Source organism: Pyrenophora tritici-repentis, chromosome 7 (assembly GCF_003171515.1).
Source record: "Pyrenophora tritici-repentis strain M4 chromosome 7, whole genome shotgun sequence".
Lineage (NCBI taxonomy): Eukaryota > Fungi > Ascomycota > Dothideomycetes > Pleosporales > Pleosporaceae > Pyrenophora > Pyrenophora tritici-repentis.
This window is the reverse complement of record NC_089396.1, coordinates 1-21,059: the sequence shown is the minus strand read 5'-3', so window position 1 is coordinate 21,059 and position 21,059 is coordinate 1. Positions and strand designations below refer to the sequence as shown.

The following is a 21,059-nucleotide window of genomic DNA, read 5'->3' as shown; positions in this document are numbered from 1 at the left end:
GATAATAATTAGGTTCTAGACACCGTGTCTAACAGCTCGATACTATGTGACATAAAGACGCATTTATATAGTTTGTTAGACCTCTTCTTCTCATTTATTGTGTCTCCTGTGTGTCAACCTCTTCAAACAGGGTATCCGCTGTCCCAATTACGTCCGGTGATAAACATAGGGAACTGTATTCCCAACTGTTTTCTAACTTATTCTTGCTTTCATAAGTACTGCCTGTGTCTAGGCGGCCACTTATCTCAAAGGGGTCGTGCAAAGGAGTCAAAGGTGGCAAGGAATACCTAGTTGACGAGTCATAGTCCATCTGCGACGCTGGTGATGGCTCCACGAGGTTTAAAACGAAATTTTGAGCGCGGGTTGACGAATGATGATGGAATGGACTGAAAGTGGGTGGCGAGCGAAAGTAGGTATCTGTAGGAGCTGCTACTATCCACAGTCCGCAACAATCAATTAAGTGGGTCCTAGAAGGTTCAGATTGGATTGATTGATTACCGCTTTAAGCCTAGTAGTTACCTATAGGAGTTTAAGCCCTACCTAGATAGGTAAGTGGGTCTAGGAGAGTGACCGGATTGAATTGATTGTTGCGGAGTCTACTACTATCCCCTCGTTTGGACACTGAGCTATGATAGAGGTTAGATATGCATTTTCTACTTAAAGACAGAAATTTGTTGCGAACTCGCACCCTTTTTCAACACTTCTATAGTTGCTAATGCGTGTAGTAGCCGCTCCTGTAATGACACGTTGTCTTTCTCAAGCTCTTTATTCTAAAGCCGTTAATGAGATAGCCTATTGTTAAACGGTGGATTTCGAACCTGGCGTTGAAGAGTATTAATCTGGTCTCTTTTTTTCTGGCGCGACTTTCGCTGACTCTCTCGGTTATACTCTCTTTTCCGTGCAAGTTGGTGGGCAGTAAGCTTCATAATGCTTCGTAGACTTGCTTTCGATGATTTCCTCTTTTTCTAGGTAACAACCGCTGGGTATGTTCGAGTCGATAGCATGGAGAGTTGAACAAGACCAAAGTGAAGATTTCTGGGTTATCAGCAAGATAACAACAATTAATAGTCTAAGACACGCACCAATAAACTGATCCCGGTAGAAAACGAAGGTGTGGGGCTGATGATACGGCTACTAACGTCGATCCCTGTATAACGAGAAACCCGCCATGCCGAGAAATCAGTTAAATCGCAAATTTAATCCACTCCCATGGCGATGTACATAGAAGACCAATCTCATGATAGCATTGAATTCTCCAGAATAGCGTTGTGAGGCGGTGAAAGAAGACATGTTGCAGGTCGCCTGTGCGATCTTTGCGATCTTTGCGATCTTATTGGTCGTTCTCGGCATAGCGGGTTTCTTGCTACATAGGGATGGACGTTAGGTCATCCGCTTTAGGCACTACGAGTTGGGCTTCCGCGTATGCTTGCGTGCTAAGTTTCGAATTAAGTCTCTAAAGACTAACGGTAGCTAAGTTAGCTGCAACTTTATAACGCCTAGTGTTATGTTAGAGTGTACACTCGCCATATCATAAGCGTAAGTATAATTGATTCAGCCTTATATCCTAGTATTTTCACACGCTCTAGAGATAGATGAAGTTTAGGATTAATAGCAAGCCTAATTTTTCGTCTATCTACTTTTATTCTTTGCCTTATCTTGAACTTCACGTAGGCTCCTTTCGTCCTTCCAATTCCTGCTCCCGCTACTACGATTACAGCCGTTGGACAGAGAGGCAAACTCGAGCCAAACTGCCTGCCGAACTGTTCTGACTTGCCTCGTGCCTTTCCTTCAGTTCTCGACAGCGCCGTCTGGCTGAAGTCGATCTTAGAGCCCACCCCGATGCAATACCCGCCTCCCGCGACGAGGGCCTTGTCCCCGTCCTGTTCCGCTAACAACTAAATCCCCGCCTCGTACTCTCTCCAGGCCGCTCTCCACAGTGGCGTCCATCGGGCCTGTTCCTTGGGTTCCTTCAGCAGCAAGCTTACTCTTCCCCCCATCCGCTGTGACCCTTTGTCTCGTCTTAAATCTTACATAGCTCCCTTCTATCCTTTCAATTCCTTCTCCAACAACCTTAACCACAGCTGATGGGCAGAATAGCAGACTTTCTCCAAGCTTTAGCCGGACAATCTTATGGAACAATGCTCTATCATCCTCAGAAACTTCTGACTTCTCATCGCTACCTACGCCAGCCTGGGAAGACGTCGGCAAGTTCAAGTAAAGAGCGGCAACATGTTGCTTGAGCACGTTGAACCATGCGGGACTTGTGCATCTGTGCACCATCGTGATGCTGCACAGGTCTAACAGCTGCGTGTTGATGCTAGGTTCCTGAGTTGCAATAACAACCCTGACGGCTTGATGTCGCTGCTCGCGCACTGTCCGCAACAGCTTCTCTGTGAAGGCTTTAGCTGCACCGCTGCCTTCCGCCATGTAGTTGTGAGCTTCATCTAAGGCGACAATCTTTCCGCACTGTGTCTGCTGAATGAATACCGAGAGGCATATGTCGAAGAGCACGCAGGCAGAATCAGCGTCGATGACAGGATCAGTCAGGTCTACAATGGTGAGAGACCCTGCAGTGCCAGCCAGGAAGTCGTTTTCGTTATTCGCCAGAATACTAGAGCTGTACTTGCAACGTTTCATGAATGATTCCAGCAGGTCGAGGCGGAGTTTCATAGGACCATCCTGGCCGCTAGCAAACTTGGTAGCCGATAACTCGTCCCTGAATGTGTTGTAGTCGAAGGCACCAAGGCCTTGTGACTCGATAGCCATTTTGCGGAGGATCATGAGTATTGTCTAGTGAAGTAAGCTCATCTTCATTAAGAGAGGAGAGGGGAACTAGCCTGCATGTACAACGGCATTTCATCCTCTTTCCCCACAGCCATCAGAGTCTTCATCCGTTCCGTATCAAGATATTTTGGCAAGACATATAGCTGTTTGACAGTGATTTTTGCACCCAGTTTCTCCGCCATAGCTTCATATGCTCTCTTCAGCCTACCATAGTTGCTCGGGCTTACAAGAACAGTGGTCGGAACACTGGTGCAGAGATAGGCGGCCTCACAAACTCCGCTGCCCTGGCACCTATCGTAGTGAAACACCAGTCCGGCAAGTGGATGAGGATTCAATCCAACTCGAGGAAGGATCGTTTCGTCGGTTAAAAGACAATTTTCGAGCATACACGACAGAGTGTGCGATTTTCCAGAACCTTGAGAACCACAGAGGAAGGCAGACCAAGGTGAATCGGTATTCAGCAGAACTGGAGTTCGCGTTGCGCCATTAGGGACGGATGCATCGTCTTGTGGGCTATTGTCAGCCTCTGGAACATGGCCTAATACCGCGTAGCCACGTTGAACCTGTTGCTGTGGCTCAATGTGCTGCTTTACATTCCACCAAACAAGGGGTGACATGCGAAGTTCCTCTACCATTGGATCGATTACATTGGGTTCGTCTGTGCCAGAGGTATTTCGACGGTCTTGTAGTACCGGTTGGTAGCGGATTAGCTCTAGTGAACTTGCCATCTTGCCAAATGTTAGATGCGATGGAGAAACAGTTACCGCAAGACCTGGGGCAGTGATATAGTCCGGACATTGCCTGCTTTACAGCAAATTAAGATTAGTTTCTCCCGGATTGTATTTGTAAAAACACAAGCGGTTTGTGAATCAAACGAAAAATGGAAAACCTAGGAAACATTGTGTGTAGTCGCAAGCACTGTTCATCCACTATTAGTCAGGGTAGGACAAGGTATTGTTAAAGCTGATGTGCAGGGAGCGTGATGTTTTAGATCAGAATTGCGGTGTGAGACAACGTCTCGATTGAACATGCTAGACTTGAGTTAAGGATCTCTTAGGCGGCTCGAGACGTGTGAAGCTTGGCCTAGAATAGCTCGGAATTCCGGGTTCAGGATCGTCGTTGATGATGTTGGGATTGTAATGGCTGTAGAGCGCAAAAGCAAATAGCCACGCGCTGTCATGTGATTCTTTGTGGCCTGGGAATAGTCTTCCCTCAGTTTGCTCTTAACCTCTATCGTGCGCTGTTTGCGGAGCTGTTGTTTGCGGGCGCTGTCACAGGTTGCGCGCGCCTAGGCTGGCCCCCAAACCTCCCGCCAGCTCCTTCTCACTGTCGCCCTCATCCTCATTCTGCCCTGAGCCGCCCCTCCCCCACTCCATCTCCTGCCTTCACTATTCGTCCTCAATATGCCGTCGTAATTGGGAATATCCGGGTGGCAGACAAAGAGGCTTAGCACTAAAGGCCGCCCGCGGTAGGCAAAGGCAGATATTTTAGTCTTTACATACAGCTAGTTTAAATCTAAAGACACGGCAAGGTCCCTTTAGGTCCTGACATAACTGTTACACCCTAGCATCATTCTTCTGTCCTCAAAATACATACTGGAAGAGTTGAAGTTGCATATATCAATGGGACACCCCGTGAATGTCAAGCGCATGCCTCTTGAAGTGCGTCATATCCACCAATATATCCGAACATCTAGGATGGCGGCATTGGAACTCTGATTGAGGTTTAGCGAGTCGGAAATGCGTCTCCACATGCTTCCTTAGGACGTCCTTCCGTGGAATACAGCGCATCCTCCGCTCGTCCGAGAACTCTTCATTCCCTATGCAGATGAGGCATATCGGGTGAGGGGCCACGGTTGGAAACAGCTGGTCAGACCGTGCCTCCAAGACATTTTCGTTTACCATTTCGCAATCCTGATTTAGCGGGCTCCTCTCGACACTATCGGTGCCCTTCTTTGGTTTTTTCGAGAAAGATGAGCCATTAGGTTCACATGCGACCAAACCCACCCTCTTTCGCTTAAATGCCTGTGGCTGCCGTGTCTCTTGCTTGTGGCACAATCTAGCCAAGGTTCGCACAAATCTTACTCGGGCTTTTTCGTCCTGAATTGGCTTGAAGAGCATGCCGGCGATGGTGCCTCGTTCCCGAAGTTCAAACTCAACGGCTGGTAGCGTTAAGACTTTCTCTGCGGCCATCCCGCTGAGTTGCCTAGCTATCTCAATTGTGTCGATTGACTCATGGAACTCGCGGACCGCCGATTCTAATCGTTCTCTGTACAACCTCTGGTATGTACTGCCAATCTTTCGCTTGGTTTCCTCGTATTTCTTGTAAAGATCTGTCCCTTCGCCCTTCGAGAGTGGATAGAAGCCTTGGTCATAAAGCTGTTCTTTGTACACTTCTCGCTCTTTACGAAGGATTGTAAGTGCAGGATCGTTCCGTAGTTCCTTCTGTTGCTCGTCATCCAGCTCCGTGGGTGCACGTCGATCCCGTGACAAGCCCATCCGTGCAACAGATTCAATGAGAAGGGCTTCTGAAGGGCTTCCAAAGTAGATAGATTGAAAGTCGCGAGCAATATGCGTTGGCGTGTAGTACTTTTCGTATGTGCTCCCGAGATGACCCATTGTCTGGTTCCGCTCTACTGGGTCAAGAGCGCCTGGTAGATCCTATAAGCTTGGACGAAAGAAGAGCAACACGCGATCTAAGGCAGACTTACTGTTGATATTCCTTCCAGAAGCCCGTCGTAGCTGGTACAGCTCTAATGATTCTTCAAAGCCCGCAACACGCCCTAAGCGTACAAAAGTGTCACGATATTTCGCGTATGGAAACGCCTTCTCTTTCAATATGCGGACACCCTCGCTTGTATTCCTTACATCGCATAGGAACGGTTGGTTCAGCAACTCCTTCTTCCATTTGATCCGGAGTACGTCGCGATCTGCAGGTATGTTTAGGTCAAATATTTCCCGAACACTAGAAAATTCGTCTCTTAATGCTCCTTGACCGATGCCGATGCTTAGGATGTAAGAAACTATGCAGAAGGCGGGGGTCCCTTCTAAGCGGAAGGTGAATTTTTTTCTGCAATGCAATACTTAGCGAGACTTCTTATCCTCGACAACTGCTCTCTAACTTACGGTTTCCCGTCCTTTTCCTTATTTTTGACGTTCTCAAGATTAACGTTCGCCACAATAGTGCTCCGGCTAGGATCTACAACGCTGCGAACCTTTAGAAGTTCGATGTTCTTAAACGAGAGTGCCTTGTTGCTGCCTTTAGCACTTGCGCTTTCGACGATGGCTCCAGGTCTCGTCGCTGTAGCAGCGCTAAGAAGTAGAAGCAGCGATATCTGAACTCGGATAAAACCATGGAGGGGTTTGGTGTCATCTACCCAGAGTGCGTGAAGGATGGCGTAGAGGTCCTGGACGTACATGGCATGCTTTTCAGACTCCGCAACAATCAATCGGATCGGCATGATTGATTCCTATCTAGGTTAAAGGCTGCCTAATAAAGTAACTCTTTAACCTATATAGGAATCAATCATGTCGATCGATTGATTGTTGCGGAGTCTGATGCTTTTCCTTCTCGGATTTATCAAGCATTAGGGATGGAATCCACTACTATGATATTAGCTCGGCGCGATGCAAGGGATAAACATGTCTATTCGGACATACATTACAAACGTCGGTGAGGACATCTGCGTCCATTGTGTGGCGTGTGAGATCCATGTAGCACATGCTGAGTCTTTTCCAATAGCTCCGCATTGAGCTCTCTTTCTTGACCCGGGAATTCTTCTTCCGCCAGCGGAGGTACGCTTTGAATGCCTCTGGGTCGCATGCGCGTAATTGTTCTTCTGGGGACCTCTTAGTCTTTTTCATAATCTTGGAGCAGTATCTAATTTTCGTTAGTTAAGAGTTAATAAAGATTATGTGCATATAGATAGCAAGCCCTTACCTTTCCCAGAAGTCGCCTTCCCTCTTCCAAAGTTTTATCGTATGAGGGGTATGGTTTGGCTTTGCTGGCCCCTCCGCCCTCAATTGAGCAATGTCCTTCAGTATCTCTTCAGCTTCAGAGTCTAGATCCGCGTCTAGCTCCTGCTCAGAGGTGAAACCAGCATCTTCGCCCGTACTTAGCTCGATATTGATATCCGTATCCGCCTCAGTATCGGGGTCCGAGTACGTGTCGGAGAATGAGTTAGTGTCTGACTGCCCTTCCCAGCACGAGTCGGCAGCTGAAGATGGGTTGGATCGACGCAATAAGTAGCGATTTCGCATCAGAGCGGCGTTCTTGATGCCAGTAGAGGTGGCTAGCTCTTTTCGAATAATTCGCTTCGTGGAGAACGGCATTGCGGTAGGACGCGAGCGACTAGAAGAAAGCTAGGGAGAAGAAGTAGGAGAGGTGATGATAGAAGGGACAGTGAGCATGCCATCACTTTAAATAGGCGCCGGTCAATGGGCAAGTTTTAGGCGCAGTGCCATTCTTGGGTTTCACGGAAGCACTAACCCAGGGCGCTCAATGGTACGTTATAATATACCATTTTTTTGTTAGTGCTGAGAAGTACGCGTATGGCGGGTATATACTAGAACCAGGGGTTTATCCCATTAAACTTCAGGAGTACATCCCATTTTTAGTCTATAGTCGAAATTACTCCAAATTTAGACATATAACTCAGCATACGTAGACGCACAATCTGACGAATTTACAGCGCAGCAGACTATGTGGTTCAGGAGCTTAGGGTTTGGTGTTCTTGGTTAGGGTTACGCGTCTGGGGGGTCAGGAGGTCGCGAGGCTCGGCACCCCGCCGCGCGCGCGCCGCCGGAGTAAGCACCGAGAGAGCGATCAACAGCGCGTGTATATAAGAAGCCGAGTAGAACAGGTAGGCGTCGATATTTCAACATGTCTAAACCTAGCATCGAGTGCCAGTATTTCGAGCATGTGCCTGAGCACAGCGTAGCGGCATGCAGAGAGTGCAGATATGCAGTATGGCCAGATCAGATTGAGGGCCATCTACAGAAGCAGCATAAGGTTAGTTACAAGGAGGCTGAGGCAGTTGGACAGCAGGTTCGCAGCTGGGCTGGGTTAGTCCAGTACCCTAGTGAGCTCGAGGTGCCGACTGGTGCTCCAAAGCCTGTGCGGCAATTGCCAGTGTATACAGACGGGATGTTATGCCAATTTGACTCCAGCTGCTGCTATTATGTAGCAAGAAGTAAGGAGGCTATACGAAAGCATTGGCGTAAGGACCATCAAGGATGGTCAGCAGGGAAGAAGCGAGGGCGGCCAAGTCGAACCAGGCAGAAGAGCGTGCAGGCACATATGGATAAGGGGTACCGGCTGGTCCATTGCCAGCGATTATTCAGCAGCCGGCATGGATCGCAGTACTTTGAGGTCCAGGCACCCAGCCAGGATGGAGAAGGCCCCGAAATCGTGCCCGTAGACGGGGCAGCAGCATGGGCGCGAGTGGGCGAGCAGATGGCCAAGGCGTGGGCAGACATCGAGAAGCGGGCGCAGACGACGATCCAGGAGGGCGAGCGCGACGAGGTGAACCCATGGCTGGAGCGGACGCAGTGGTTGCCGTACCTAGTGGGCATGGAGAGGCCGGATTTGTTAGCGTGCATCGAGGAGCCCGTGGCAGAGCCAGATGCCAGGCAGGAGCAGCAGGCCGAGCCGGTGGAAGCAGCGATTTGGGCAGCCATGGATGGATTGGCGCGGTTCAGCCAGGCATCCATTATTGACCGGATTGGCGTGTTTATACGGTTGGAGGCAATTCGCACAGAGATGCACCAAACCCGGTTCCAGCCGTTACAGCCGTATATGGACAAGAACGCCATTGTCAAGCACACACGACCGTGGCAGCAGATGTTAATGTTTTTTGCACGCACACAGAAAGAGCACGGGTGGAAGAGCCCCAAGTATCGGTTTACGCGCCGGCAGCGAGAGGCATGGGAGGTGTTAATCGAACAGGCAAAGCGGAGCATAGAGGGAGACGAAGAAGATGAAGCCGAGGATATGGACGAAGAGAGAGAAGAGCTGGACGAGGAGATGATGGACGACATAGACGAGGCGATAGAGGTAGCTGAGGAAGAGCCAGGTCAGGGAGAAGGCCCCGAGCCTAAGAAGTTGTCTAAGATACAGAAAGCGTGTTTGGAGTTTTGCATTGCATTACTTAACCACCGCATCACCCGTAGAGAGTATGACAGCCCGCTGGTGTGCGCGTTGGCGGTGCTGGGCGTCAAGGAGGACGGATGGAAGGGGCCGGAGCAGTACCCGCCGATATTATCGGCGGTGATCAAGATCGCTCGGTTTATGGTCGTGCAGAAGGGACTAGAAATGTCAGGGCCCGAGGAGGATAGCGGCGATGAGACAGACGACGACTTAGATGACAGCGCGTACGAGAGCGGGCCAAGCCAGCGACGGCGTCCCAAGGGGTGTTTGCAGTTAGTGCAGAAGATGATGGACCGGTTCATGGTGCGCGGCAGCCATAGCCCCATGCAGTGGATGTTGGATTTGCGGACGTATGGATTGAAGATCCATTACAACACTACCACAGTCCGCAACAATCAATTAAGTGGGTCCTAGAAGGTTCAGATTGGATTGATTGATTACCGCTTTAAGCCTAGTAGTTACCTATAGGAGTTTAAGCCCTACCTAGATAGGTAAGTGGGTCTAGGAGAGTGACCGGATTGAATTGATTGTTGCGGAGTCTAAACACTACAACCCGCGGGCATGTAGAGTGGACGAACGGCGACGAGCTGCTGTACAAAGAGCTGCATTTTAGCATGGCGCAGTTCCGCGGCATGGTACATGGGCTGGCTAGCGAGAGCCGGCGATTATTAACAGAGGAGTTAATGTTTAGCAGCAAGGCAGCGCCGGTGCCGGCAGTGCCATGGGAGAGCATACGTGACAACCCAACCGACGAGCGGCCAGGATGGAACTTTTTGAAGGATCATCGCACAAACATGCCCGTCAACGGCGAGAGGTGGTTATTTGAGCGGGTAGGCGAGAGCGCCAGCATCCGGAGTCGGTTCATGAAGCCCGGGACGCAGTCAGGGGTAGACCGACAGGCAATAGAGCGATACATGGACCGGGTGGTAGAATTTCGCGAGAAGCTGGCGGTGTTAATGCATATAACGGGTGGGCAGCCAGCGCGAGGGCCAGAGCTACTGAGCGTACGGCATAGCAACACAGTGCAAGGGGGGCATCGCAATATGTTGGATCAGAGGAGAGATGAGAGAGAAGGTTGTTCTATTGAGAGAGTTGCAGAGAGCGACTATATACATGAAGTAGAGTATCTGGAGCATTCCAGATCAGCAGTGTGTTACGTAGCTGTGACGATAGTAGAACATTCTAGTTGACACACCCCCTGAGGGCTGACACACCCCCTGAGGTTTCCATATTAGATGGATACCTCAAAAACAAATTGAAAGAGATGCAGACTAAACTATGGATGAGGCACAGGACATGGCACGTCCTTGACGATGAGATGACGGATGTCCTTCATGCCCAGCTGTCTGACAAAGTTCTCGTGTTTCTGACGAGGAAGTAGCTTAGTGAAGCCGTCAGCAGGCATCTCAGCAGTAGGCTTCCACTCAACAGTGATCCTTTCAGCTTCCACCTCTTGGCGGAGCCACATTTGATGAATGTCGACGTGACGAAGCTTGGTTTGAATTCGATCAGAATCGCCTTGTACGAGGCGTACAGTCTGAGCGTTGTCACACCAGAGAGCCTTCTTGGTGTGAAGCGTGAAGCCAATGTTGCGGCAGAAGCGATCCCAGTATTGCGATTCAACGCCAGCAGCAGAGAGAGCGTAGAGCTCTGCTTCAGTAGTAGAGCGGGTTACTGATCGAAGTACGGTAGCCTTCCAGTCAACAGGCATGCCGTACAGCATAAAAACGTATCCAGCAGATGATCGACGAGTCTCTACATCGTCTCCGAATGAGGCATCAGCAGCACCGAAGAACGTAGGCAGTGTTGAGTTGATCTTTGTTGCAAACGTCTGGGTAGGCTCACCCCCTCGAGCACTGATGGCCAGATACCTAGTACCGTACAGGTATTGCCACACGTGCTTGATCTCCGAGAGGTGAACTGGTCCTGGATTGATCAGGAACCGTGAAAGGATTGAGTGAGCGTGAGCGACGTCAGGACGCGTCATGATCTCAATGTACGCTAGGTTGCCAACAAGGCGTTGATAGGTTTTCGTAAGCAAAGGATCAGACACTCCATCGTAGGGTAATAGCCTCGACGTAGAGGAGAGAGGCGTGGAAGGGTATCTTCCATCAGAGCGGATAAGGTCAAACTCAGTGCAGACCTTGTTGATGAACGCATCCTGGACTAGGTAGAGCTGGCGGCTAGCAAGAACTCGCTCAACTCGAATACCGAGGAACCATTTAACGTTGCCCATTTGGCGCAGGCTATATAGCTTAATAAGCTGTCGTTCGAGCTTCTCGAAATCTTCTTGGTAGTCGGGGTGATAGAGGATGATGATATCGTCCACGTAGAAGAACAGGATTATCCGATCGTTCATCCAAAGGCATGGGAACCCTTGAACAGGGTGTAGCCCAAGCTTTCGCAGTGAAGCTTGGAGGTGTATAGCCCACAAGCGTGGAGCTTCCTTCAGGCCATACAGGGCGCGCAGAAGTCGAAGAATCTGGCCGTATCTATCCTGGAATCCATCCGGAGTTCGTACATGTAGAGGACGATTAAGTGTAGCGTTAAGGAACGCGTTTGGCACATCGTATTGCATTGCGTTAAGGTTGAAAGCACATGCAAGAGCCATAAGAGCTCGGAAGAGGCGAGCAGCAAGAGTAGCTGCGTACGTATCGCCGTACTGATCCTGCAGATCTCCTCGGACGACAATTCGAGCCTTGTATTTGAGAAGATATCCATCTTCATCAAATTTGTAGGTGAATACCCACATCAAGGGTACAGCATCTGTTGTGTCTGCTGTGATGTCTGGTTTGGCAAAGGTGCCTTTCTTCCAGCAGCTGTTGAATTCTGCGTAAGCAGCAGCTTCAAATTGCTTTCCATGAGCGTGACGTTTCAGTTCTTTCCAGTGACGTGGTGGAGGCGGAAGATCATCGCGATGAATGCGAGTAGGATCAGATCGCGTTGGTTGTGATGCAGCTGAGATAGCATCATTTGCTTGCGCAATCGTAGCAGAAAAAGCAAAGTACTTAGAAAGGTCAGGGGCTGCCTCGATGTAGTGCGCTTGGCGACGTCGTCTGCCAGTGATGATGTTGTCCTGTGAGAGATTCGGGTCTCGTCGTTGCGGAGCATTGTTCTGATGTCGATCTGGTATGTAGATCTCAGCGTCGTCGTCGTAGTTGTTCCACCCCCCAGGTGTCCTGTGTGGAGATGAGTCCATCAAAGCAGAGGACTCCTGCAGTAGTTGTTGTTCAACTGGATCAGGAGAAGGACTTCGATCTTGTCCTTCGAAAGCGGGTGTAGGAGATGGAGAGAGGAGTTGGCGAACAGGCTTCTGATACACTGCAATAGTGTCACTATCATACTCCTTTTCAGATACATGATCTAGTGGTAGGACAGGCGTAGTGATTGCTTCCTGTCGTTGTCGTACAGGCTGCGCCACGACAATGGTATCTCCATCGTATTCCTCCTCAGGAATGTGGACCGTCTCGATAATGCGAGGCTCCACGGGTGTTGTTGATGGCTTCTCCTTGTAAAGCTCATCAATGAAGCGTACATCTCGTACACGGATAACTCGATTCGTGGTAGGTATCCAGACTCGATAGATGTTCGAAGCGTCGTATCCAATAAGGAATCCTTCAAAGGTGCGCTTCTCCAGTTTATCCCCTCTTAGGAGATGCTTGTCAAGTATGAATCCACGGCTTCCAATGATATGGAGTCGTGATAGATCTGGTCGAATGCCAGTGACCATCTCTTGTGGCGTACGCCATTCAAGAGCCTTTGTCGGAGTGACGTTGAGGAGTCTTACCGCAGTACAGACTAGCTCATTAGCTAGTGCCTTAGGTAGACCAGCATGGATACGGATGACTCTGGCGACTGTAACAATCACGGCTCCAGCTCTCTCCGCACCCCCAGCTGTGCTGGAGTATCAGGTGATCTCATTTCTACCTTAATACCTGCTGATGATAGCTCTTCTTGAGCAGAGGAACCGAGGTGTGCCTCAGCTCTGCCATACCCAACGTCTCCATCCATGAAGACTATAGCTACCTGGTAGCCGTATACTCTTTCAATCTTGTTGATGAGTCGAATAATAGCAGGAACAACAGTAGCTTTGTGTCGACTCCTGAGAGTACAGATCTCATGAAATTTCGTGTACTCACACACTGCATGCAATGCCCATACGTCACCGTTGTAACATACTGCGCCATGTTCCTGAAGTTGGATAATGTCGATTGAAATGCGATAGAAAGGTCGACAGGCTTTATCAGCGCGAGGACGGCGACTGATGTCTTCCTTCATCTTGCCTTGAATACACGATACACAATCGTCTGTCCATGGATCTCCTTTTCCGTTTGTGCCTATCTTGAGGCCAGTAGTTGCATCTTGAAGGTGTTCAAGTGCCTGATAGCTTGGGTGTCCGAGCAGTTGATGCGCTCGCATCGCAGTGACAGTTTGAGGAGCCTTCTCCTGGCTCGATCTTGCAGCCATGCTGAGAAGCTCATGGCGAGGAGGGCGATCAGCCTCCTTCGCATCGAGCAGCCAGTGGCCATGACTGTATTCAAGGTTGGCTACAACATTGGAGATCCTCTCTTTGTAGAGGATGTTGCGCCCTGAATCGAAGTGGATGCCTGAGCGTCGGCAGCGTCCAAGGGCGAAGAGGTTCGTGAGAAAACCTGGTACGTACGCGACATGCGTCAGGAGTATATCCTTCTTCTGATTGCCTCGATTAACATTGATGATCACCTCCCCCCAGGCAGCAACCTGATAGCTAGTTGCGCCTGCGAAGATAACGTCGGTTGATTTGGCATTTGACGTCGTACGCCAGTTGAAATAGGTCGAGTTGCAGATATGGACGTTGGAACCAGGATCAACGATCCATCTGTCGAGCAGAGTATCACCTTTTGGTGTTGTAATCTGAGCCAAGTGAAACGCATTGTTTGCGTAATAGTCTCCGTTCGAGTCATTGTCGTCGATTCGATCAGCGTAAGGTCGTCGGCCTCTGGATGCTGAAGTGGGTCTATCGGTCTTATTCTCGGTCTTATTCTCGGTCTTCTTCTCAGATCGATCGGAGTTTTGTGCTGTATCGAACGTCCATCGGACGTTGTTATCCTTGTAGAGCTTCTTGATCTTCTTCAAGAGCTCGCGATCCTTAAAAGCAGTACGAACTGTGCTGAGTCTTGTTCGATTTGGTCTAAAACCTTCTGGACGGCCTTCTGCCGTTTCGTTTAGAGTGTAGCACTCTAAGATATTGTGATAGAGGCCACAGACGCATTGCGGACGGTTGTTTGGCCTTGTGTCGGTGATAGCTAGAGTAGCCTGGGTGGCCTGGGTGCTGTCCTTGGCTGCAAAGCTGCCAAGAGTCTTCGTGTGGGTACGCTTCGTCGCGATCCATCGTCGGTATCGGTTAATCAAAGCTTCAAGTGTTGGAGGGTCCTTTTTGTCCTCCTCACAGCCAATCATTAGAGTGAAATGCTGGTTAGACCAGTCAGCATCTCCTTGGGCTTCAACAGCCTGTATGAAGGCCCACTGTGGACGTGTCCCTTTCATCTCAGCCATATCTTCTGATTGGCAGAGAGACGCAATTCGAGAATATTCGTTTAGCCACGTATCAACGTTCTGGTTCCTCCGCTTCTGCTGAATAGCAGCATATTGCGAAGAAAGCTCTAGAATTTGCTGTTGATTAGTGATCCGAAAGTGATCCTGAAGTGTTCTAAGACGTAATCGTACGTCCAGATCTAGGTTGGTAATAAGATGCAGCTTTGATCGAGCTACCGTCCGTGTGATTTCAAGGTTAACCTCTCCTATAGCCTTGAGGGTAGCCTTCTGAGCATTCGTCTTGATCTCCCACCTCCTCCACGCACTGTCTGAAGCAGTGTCTGATGGCTCGTCATCGACAGTTGGAGGTAGCTTGTTTGTGGAAGGATCGCAGTATTCCCACACACCTTTGACGGTGGCGAACTCCTTCTTCAAGGAGTACCAGAGCTTCCAATCGCTCTGGTTCTCGAGGATAACTGATGCGCGACTGACAACTTGATCGTCCCGAGCGCTCGAGGATGCCATGATGGCCAAAAGAGCTGCCTTGCTAAGCGGCAGAGAAGCTTCGAGAAGTGATCTCAAAGGACGTGAGAATAGATCTCAAAAAGAGAGCGTGAGACACCTTGTTTCAACGCTACAACAAGACACAAGAACAGCGTATACAACAGCGTGAACTGTGTGAATGGAGTGAACAATCTCGTTTGAATATCGCAGCTTATTGCGGGGATACCGGGCTCATAACTGTTGGATCAGAGGAGAGATGAGAGAGAAGGTTGTTCTATTGAGAGAGTTGCAGAGAGCGACTATATACATGAAGTAGAGTATCTGGAGCATTCCAGATCAGCAGTGTGTTACGTAGCTGTGACGATAGTAGAACATTCTAGTTGACACACCCCCTGAGGGCTGACACAATATATTCATCGAGGACGGCATGGTGGTGTTTGTGACACGGTACCACAAGGGATACAAAGTCAGCGGCGACGTCAAGATTATCCATCGATATTTGCCGCGCGAGGTGGGCGAGCTGGTAGTGTGGTATATGTGGCTGGTGTTGCCGTTCCAGCAGCGGCTCGAGGCGTTGGTGTGGGAGAAGGAGGCAGTTTCGTCGCATATGTGGCCAGCAGACCCCAGCGGCCGCAAGTGGACGACCGATCGGCTGCGGGAGGCGTTGAAGCGCGAGAGCCGGATCGCGATGGGCCAGGAGTGGACGTTTGCCGGGTACCGGGAGATGGCGATTGGCATCAGCCGGCGGTTTTTGCGTGGATCGACAGCGTTCCAGGCAGATGAGGGCGAGGAGAATAAGGAGTGGGCTGAGGAGCAGGCAGGAGATTCGATTGCCGACGAGCAGGCGGGCCATACGTCGCACGTGGCGGGACTGGTATACGCGCGAGGGATCATGGAGCAGTCAGGGGCCGTGGCGGATAGGCGGCAGCAGTTCCGGGCATCGAGCACGGATTGGCATAGATTTTTGGGCTTCCAGGCAGGCTTGGACGACCAGAGAAGAAGCAGCAAGCGGAAGAGAGCGCCGTTTGAGAGCGAGGCAGACGAGGCAAGGGTGGATCGGTGGCAGCGGCTGAGGAAGATGGACGCGAGAGCGCAGCTGAAGCGCATGATGGGCGAGGAGGCCAAGTTCCGGGGGGTGCAGGAGGCAGCGATCAAAGCCATCACAGCAGGCGAGAGTCCCGTAGTAGCGGTGATGCCGACGGGGGCAGGCAAGAGCTTGTTGTTCATGTTGCCGGCGTGGGCAGAGCAGGGCGGCACGACGGTGGTGGTAGTGCCGTTGATCGCGTTGCGTGGCGACATGGCACAGCGGTGCAAGAAGCTAGGGATATCGTGCGTAGAGTGGCAGAGTCGGCGTCCGCCAGACGCAGCAGCGGTGGTGTTAGTGACGCCCGAGTCGGCAGTTGGAGAGGAATTTGCAACGTTTTTAAACCGGCTACGAGCGACGCGGCAGCTAGATCGGATTATTATCGACGAGTGCCATATCGTGTTAAACCGGCAGTACACGTTCCGCAAGCAGATGCAGCAGCTAGGTAAGCTAGTGGCTGTAGAGACGCAGATGGTCATGTTAACAGCAACGTTGCCACCCAGCGAGGAGGACGAGTTATTCCGGCGAATGCATTTTGAGCGTGGGCAGGTAAGAATGTTTAGGGCACCAACAGCACGGAGCAACATAGCGTACCGGGTGGTAAGGGTAGAGAAGGAGAGGAAGAGACAGGAGGTAGAGGCAACGGTGTTGGCGATGGTACAGCAGAAGGTCCGAAAGTATAAGAGCGGCAAGATTGTAGTGTACGGCAACTCAGTGCCAAAGGTCAAGGGGTTAGCCGAGAAGCTCAAGTGCCATGCGTATCATCACCACGCGGTTGGCAAGGCAAGCATGTTGGAGGAGTTCATGGGCGGCAAGCAGCGGGTGATTGTGGCAACCAGCGCGTTGGGCATGGGAGTGGACGTGCCCGATATCCGGTGCATTGTCCACATGGATTGGCCGTTTAGCGTGTTGGATTACGCGCAGGAGAGCGGGCGAGCCGGGCGAGACGGGGAGCGGAGCGAGGCCATCATGATGGTGCAGGACGGCGAGCAGCGAGCGGCGGATGACAAGCAGGGGGAGGCGGAGCAGCGGTTGGTGCGAGCATACGTCGAAGGCATAGACGAGGCGGCGACATGTAGACGGGTAATGTTGGACGGGTATTTAGACAGGCGCGAGGCCGAGCGAGCTCGGTGCGAGGAGGGAGAGGAGAGGTGTGACGTATGCATGAGAGCCGACGGGGAGGAGATGGAGGAGGAGGAGATGGAGGAGGAGGAGATGGAGGAGGAGATGGAGGAGGAGATGGAGGAGGAGATGGAAGAGATGGAGGAGGTGGAGGAGGTGGAGGAGGTGGAGGAGATGGAGGTGGTGGAGGTGGCCGAGGGCGGCAGCAGCAACGAAGAAGAGGCGGAGACATTGGAGAGGGAGCAAGAAGAGGCGCGGCAGGCGTTTAATCAGCAGCAACGAGAGCAAGGCGGCCCGCGACAGAGATTGATACAGCAGCGGCAGCAGGAGTTCGCCGACGTCGAGTGGCTGCGTAGGCAGCTGGCGCAATGGATAAACCGGTGTGGGTTATGCGAGGCGGTAGGGCAAGGATCGAGCGCACACGACGTACGGCAATGTTGGCGACAGGAGAGCCAGCGGATCAAGGAGTCGATTAAGAGGATGGAAGAGACAATTAAGTTTGAGCGTTATTCGGGCTGTTTTTGGTGTGGAGTGCCGCAGGAGATATGCAATCGGTGGGAAAGGAATAGTTTTGGGCGATATCAGAGAGTCCAAGACGGGGATTGCCAGTATAGAGGGGTATTAATAGGCGGGTTATTAAGTATAGCATTAGGGCGGAGCGAGGTAGGAAACCGATGGACGGCGCGGTTAGAGGAGTTCGGGGTTAGTAATTCAGGAGCAGGGCCGACGTTGTTTGAGTTTTTAGGAAAAAAGCGATTGTTAGAGACGGTTGAGAGCAATAACTTAGCAGGAGAGTTTTGTTGATTACAAGATAATAGGCGAGTAGAGGAAATATAGAGAGTTGTAACGTTGACGAGGGTAGCTCCAACAGCTCGAGTAGGTCGGATAGTGTAAGCAGCGATAAAGGCAAGAGCAGCAAGATCAGCGAGAGCGTAGGCAGGGTTAGCAGCAAGAGAGATAGCAGCAACAGTGACGATAGTAGCAGCAGTAAGAGTAGCGACGAAGGCGAGGGCAGCGAGAGCAGTGATCAAGGCGAGAGCAGCGAGAGTAGTGACGAAGGCGAGGGTAGTAAAGATATTAGAGGTAGCGAAAGCAGCGGCAACAGCGAGAGCAATGAGAGCAACGACAAAGACGAGGGCAGAGAAGGTAACGAGAGCGGCGAGAGCAGTAAGAGCGCAGGCAGCGTTGGTAGCGAGAGCAATAGCTGCAACAGTGGCGATAGTGGCGATAGCGAGGGCAGCGACGACGGCGAGGATGGCGAGGATGGCGAGGATGGCGAGGACAGCGAGGGCAACTTGATGGCAGGTAGCGAAAGCAGTAATAGCAGCTTGAGCAGGGAGGAAAAGCGAGGGTCGTGACGACGGCGAGAGTAGCTCCGATAGCGAGAGCAGCAAGAGCGAGAGCAGCAAGAGCGGCAAGAGCAACGAGAGCGAGGCAGGCGAGGCAGGCGAGAGCAACGAGATGGCAAGTAGCGAGAGCGAGGCAGGCGAGGCAGGCGAGAGCAACGAGATGGCAAGTAGCGAGTAGAGAGAGAGGGGAGGGAGAGGAGAAAGCGAGAGCGTAGGGAGCGAGAGAGGCGAAGAAATAAGAGCAGCGACATGATAGGTACCGTTGGCAGCGAGAGCATCGAGAGCCGCGCATATAGCGAGAGTAACGAGAACAGAGCGAGTAGCGAGAGCAGCGACGACGGTAAGGACAGCGAGAGCAGGAGCCGCAGCGGCGAAAGGAGTTGTAAAGCCGTAGCAGCGGTAGGAAGTGAGAAGCAGCGAGAGTAGCGCGAGCAGTGGGGGGACAGCAGGGACAGCGAGAGCAGTAGGGAAAGCAAGAGCAGGGGCAGAAGTAGTTATAGCGGCCGCAGGCGTAGTAGGAGCGGTGGGGAGTGAGGAGCAGAAGCGAGGATATCGATAGCAGCGAGAGCAGCGAGGACGGCGGGGATAGTAGGGATAGCGGGATCAGCTGTGAGAGAAGCGAGGATAGCGAGAGTAGGAAAGCAGGAGCCGCAGGCGCGATAGAAGTAAGAGTAGCAAGAGCAGTAAGAGCAGGATGTGTAGCCGCGAGGATAGAGGCAATTAAGGTAATTAAGGTGATTGCGATGATTGCGAGGACAGTAAGAGCAACAAGGGCAGCGCAAGAAAGGGGCGAACGGCAAGGGAATTAACTATTAAGTTAATTGTAGCGATTGCAAGGACAGCGGGAACAGCGAGGATAGTAAGGGCAGTAAGGGTAGAAAGGACAGCGGAAGCAGCGAGGACAACGAGGACAGCGAGGATTGTAAGGACAGCGGAAGCAGCGAGGACAACGAGGACAGCGAGGATTGTAAGGACAGCGAAGCAGCGAGGATAATGAGGACAGCGAGGATAGTAAGAACAGCGAGGATAGTAAGGACAGTAAGAGTAGCGAGGATAGCGAAAGTAGGAGAGTAGCAGTAGCAATAGCAGTAGCCGGAGGTGTATATAAGCTGTAAGAGGTAAGAGGTAGAAGTAAGGATATTATAAGCAGCAAGGATAGCAGGGGCAGAAGCGGCAACAGGTGCAGGGGTAGTAGGAGTAGTAATAAGAATATTAAGAGCAGTGCAAGTTACAAGGACAAGGGACAAAGTAAGGACAGTAGAGATAGTAAGAGTATCAGGAGCAGCGAGAACAGAAGCCGTAGGATTGATAGCGAAGATATTAAGAGCAGCAAGGAAAGCGAAAGTAGCGAGGGTAGTAAGAGCAGCGACAAGAGGAGCGGTAGCGGCCGCCGAAACCGCAGTTACCGCAGGTGGAGGAGGCGTAGGAGGTAAGGGGCAGAAGAGAGCAGTAGAGACAGCGGGAACAGCGGGAAAGCGAGAGCAGCAAGAAGGACGGGGATAGTAGAGATAGAGGAAGTGGCGAGAGCAGAAGCAGTAATAGGGAGGATTGCGGAATGCGGAGGAGTAAGAGCGGTAGGAGTAAGAGTAGCAAGAGCAGGACGTAGAAGTAAGAGCCGTAGGAGCAGGAGCAGTAAGAATAGCAGGAGTAGCAAGGGTAGGAGCTTTAAAGGCGGCAGCAACGAGGGTGTTACAAGCAGCGAAAATAATAGGAGCAGGGAGAGTGGTCGCAGTAAGGATAGCGATAGAAGCGAGGTTGGCGACAGCAGGGACAGTAGTAGTAGCAAGAATAGCGAGAGTAGCGAGAGCAATAGCAGTGAGAGCTAGAGCATTAAGAGTAGCAGCAATAAGAGCAGTAACCGTAGGAGTAGGCGCATTAAGAGTAAAAGCTGCAGGAGTAAGAGCAGTAAGGGCGGAAATAGTAGGAGCGTAATTAGCGAGAGCAGGAGCAGCGAGGACAGCAGGAGCAGCTGGAATGGCGAGAGCAGCAAGGACGGAGTGGATAGCAAGAATAGGAAGCGTAGGGGCCGCAGTGGCGATATTTGTAGAAGCGGCAGTAAACACAGGTGTAGTAGTAGCCGTAGGAGTAATAACGAGCATGTTAAAAGCAGCAAGGACGGCAGGAACAGCGGGAGTTGCAATAGTAGAACCCGTAACCGTAATTGAATAGACAGTAAGAGTGATAGTCGCGATAGAAGGAAAAGTTACAAGAATAGCAGCCGTAGCCGTGGTAGAAGCAAGAGTAATTATAATAGAGGCAAAGATAGTAACAGTAGTAAGAGTAATAAGCACAGTAAGGGTATAGTAAGAGCAAAAGTTTAAAGAAGAGTTATTTATGTTAAAAATAAGTATGCAGGTATAAAGCAAAGAAAAAAGATTCGAAAAGAGAGAGTATAAAGTTGGTGAGATTCATAATCGATAGATGAGGTAGGTAAAACAGGTATAGTTTGTAGTATATATTAGATAGTGTTTAAGAAAGAAATCAAGCATAGAATTAAGTAGGATTTAAGGATTAGGATTGTAGTAGAAGACAGAGCAAGTTATTAGGAATACATT

The 21,059-nt window shown here is 50.9% G+C and overlaps 8 protein-coding genes across 8 annotated transcripts; 3 read left to right on the top strand and 5 right to left on the bottom strand.

Moving 5' to 3' along the window:
- Positions 1 to 1,788: 1,788 nt before the first annotated feature.
- PtrM4_124000 (uncharacterized protein) lies at positions 1,789 to 6,244 on the bottom strand (the record flags this gene model as incomplete). Its single annotated transcript, XM_066108623.1, has 5 exons — positions 1,789 to 1,812; positions 1,915 to 2,790; positions 4,869 to 5,434; positions 5,495 to 5,853; positions 5,910 to 6,244. The coding sequence occupies 5 exons, from the start codon at positions 6,242 to 6,244 to the stop codon at positions 1,789 to 1,791; spliced, it is 2,160 nt and encodes a 719-aa protein (XP_065960615.1).
- Positions 6,245 to 6,305: 61 nt separating this feature from the next.
- PtrM4_123990 (uncharacterized protein) lies at positions 6,306 to 7,115 on the bottom strand (the record flags this gene model as incomplete). Its single annotated transcript, XM_066108622.1, has 3 exons — positions 6,306 to 6,386; positions 6,444 to 6,663; positions 6,724 to 7,115. 3 exons carry the CDS (start codon positions 7,113 to 7,115, stop codon positions 6,306 to 6,308), a joined length of 693 nt encoding a protein of 230 aa, XP_065960614.1.
- Positions 7,116 to 7,665: 550 nt separating this feature from the next.
- Positions 7,666 to 9,345, top strand: PtrM4_123980 (uncharacterized protein; the record flags this gene model as incomplete). Its single annotated transcript, XM_066108621.1, has 1 exon — positions 7,666 to 9,345. One exon carries the CDS (start codon positions 7,666 to 7,668, stop codon positions 9,343 to 9,345), a length of 1,680 nt encoding a protein of 559 aa, XP_065960613.1.
- A 200-nt stretch (positions 9,346 to 9,545) lies between these two features.
- Positions 9,546 to 9,822, top strand: PtrM4_123970 (uncharacterized protein; the record flags this gene model as incomplete). The annotated part of the gene is made up of 2 exons (XM_066108620.1): positions 9,546 to 9,761; positions 9,817 to 9,822. 2 exons carry the CDS (start codon positions 9,546 to 9,548, stop codon positions 9,820 to 9,822), a joined length of 222 nt encoding a protein of 73 aa, XP_065960612.1.
- A 385-nt stretch (positions 9,823 to 10,207) lies between these two features.
- Positions 10,208 to 12,661, bottom strand: PtrM4_123960 (uncharacterized protein; the record flags this gene model as incomplete). The annotated part of the gene is made up of 1 exon (XM_066108619.1): positions 10,208 to 12,661. One exon carries the CDS (start codon positions 12,659 to 12,661, stop codon positions 10,208 to 10,210), a length of 2,454 nt encoding a protein of 817 aa, XP_065960611.1.
- Positions 12,662 to 12,795: 134 nt separating this feature from the next.
- On the bottom strand, positions 12,796 to 14,970 carry PtrM4_123950 (uncharacterized protein; the record flags this gene model as incomplete). Its single annotated transcript, XM_066108618.1, has 1 exon — positions 12,796 to 14,970. One exon carries the CDS (start codon positions 14,968 to 14,970, stop codon positions 12,796 to 12,798), a length of 2,175 nt encoding a protein of 724 aa, XP_065960610.1.
- Positions 14,971 to 15,376: 406 nt separating this feature from the next.
- Positions 15,377 to 18,682, top strand: PtrM4_123940 (RecQ, Superfamily II DNA helicase; the record flags this gene model as incomplete). The annotated part of the gene is made up of 3 exons (XM_066108617.1): positions 15,377 to 17,064; positions 18,018 to 18,460; positions 18,492 to 18,682. The coding sequence occupies 3 exons, from the start codon at positions 15,377 to 15,379 to the stop codon at positions 18,680 to 18,682; spliced, it is 2,322 nt and encodes a 773-aa protein (XP_065960609.1).
- A 634-nt stretch (positions 18,683 to 19,316) lies between these two features.
- PtrM4_123930 (membrane protein) lies at positions 19,317 to 20,603 on the bottom strand (the record flags this gene model as incomplete). The annotated part of the gene is made up of 1 exon (XM_066108616.1): positions 19,317 to 20,603. One exon carries the CDS (start codon positions 20,601 to 20,603, stop codon positions 19,317 to 19,319), a length of 1,287 nt encoding a protein of 428 aa, XP_065960608.1.
- Positions 20,604 to 21,059: the final 456 nt, after the last annotated feature.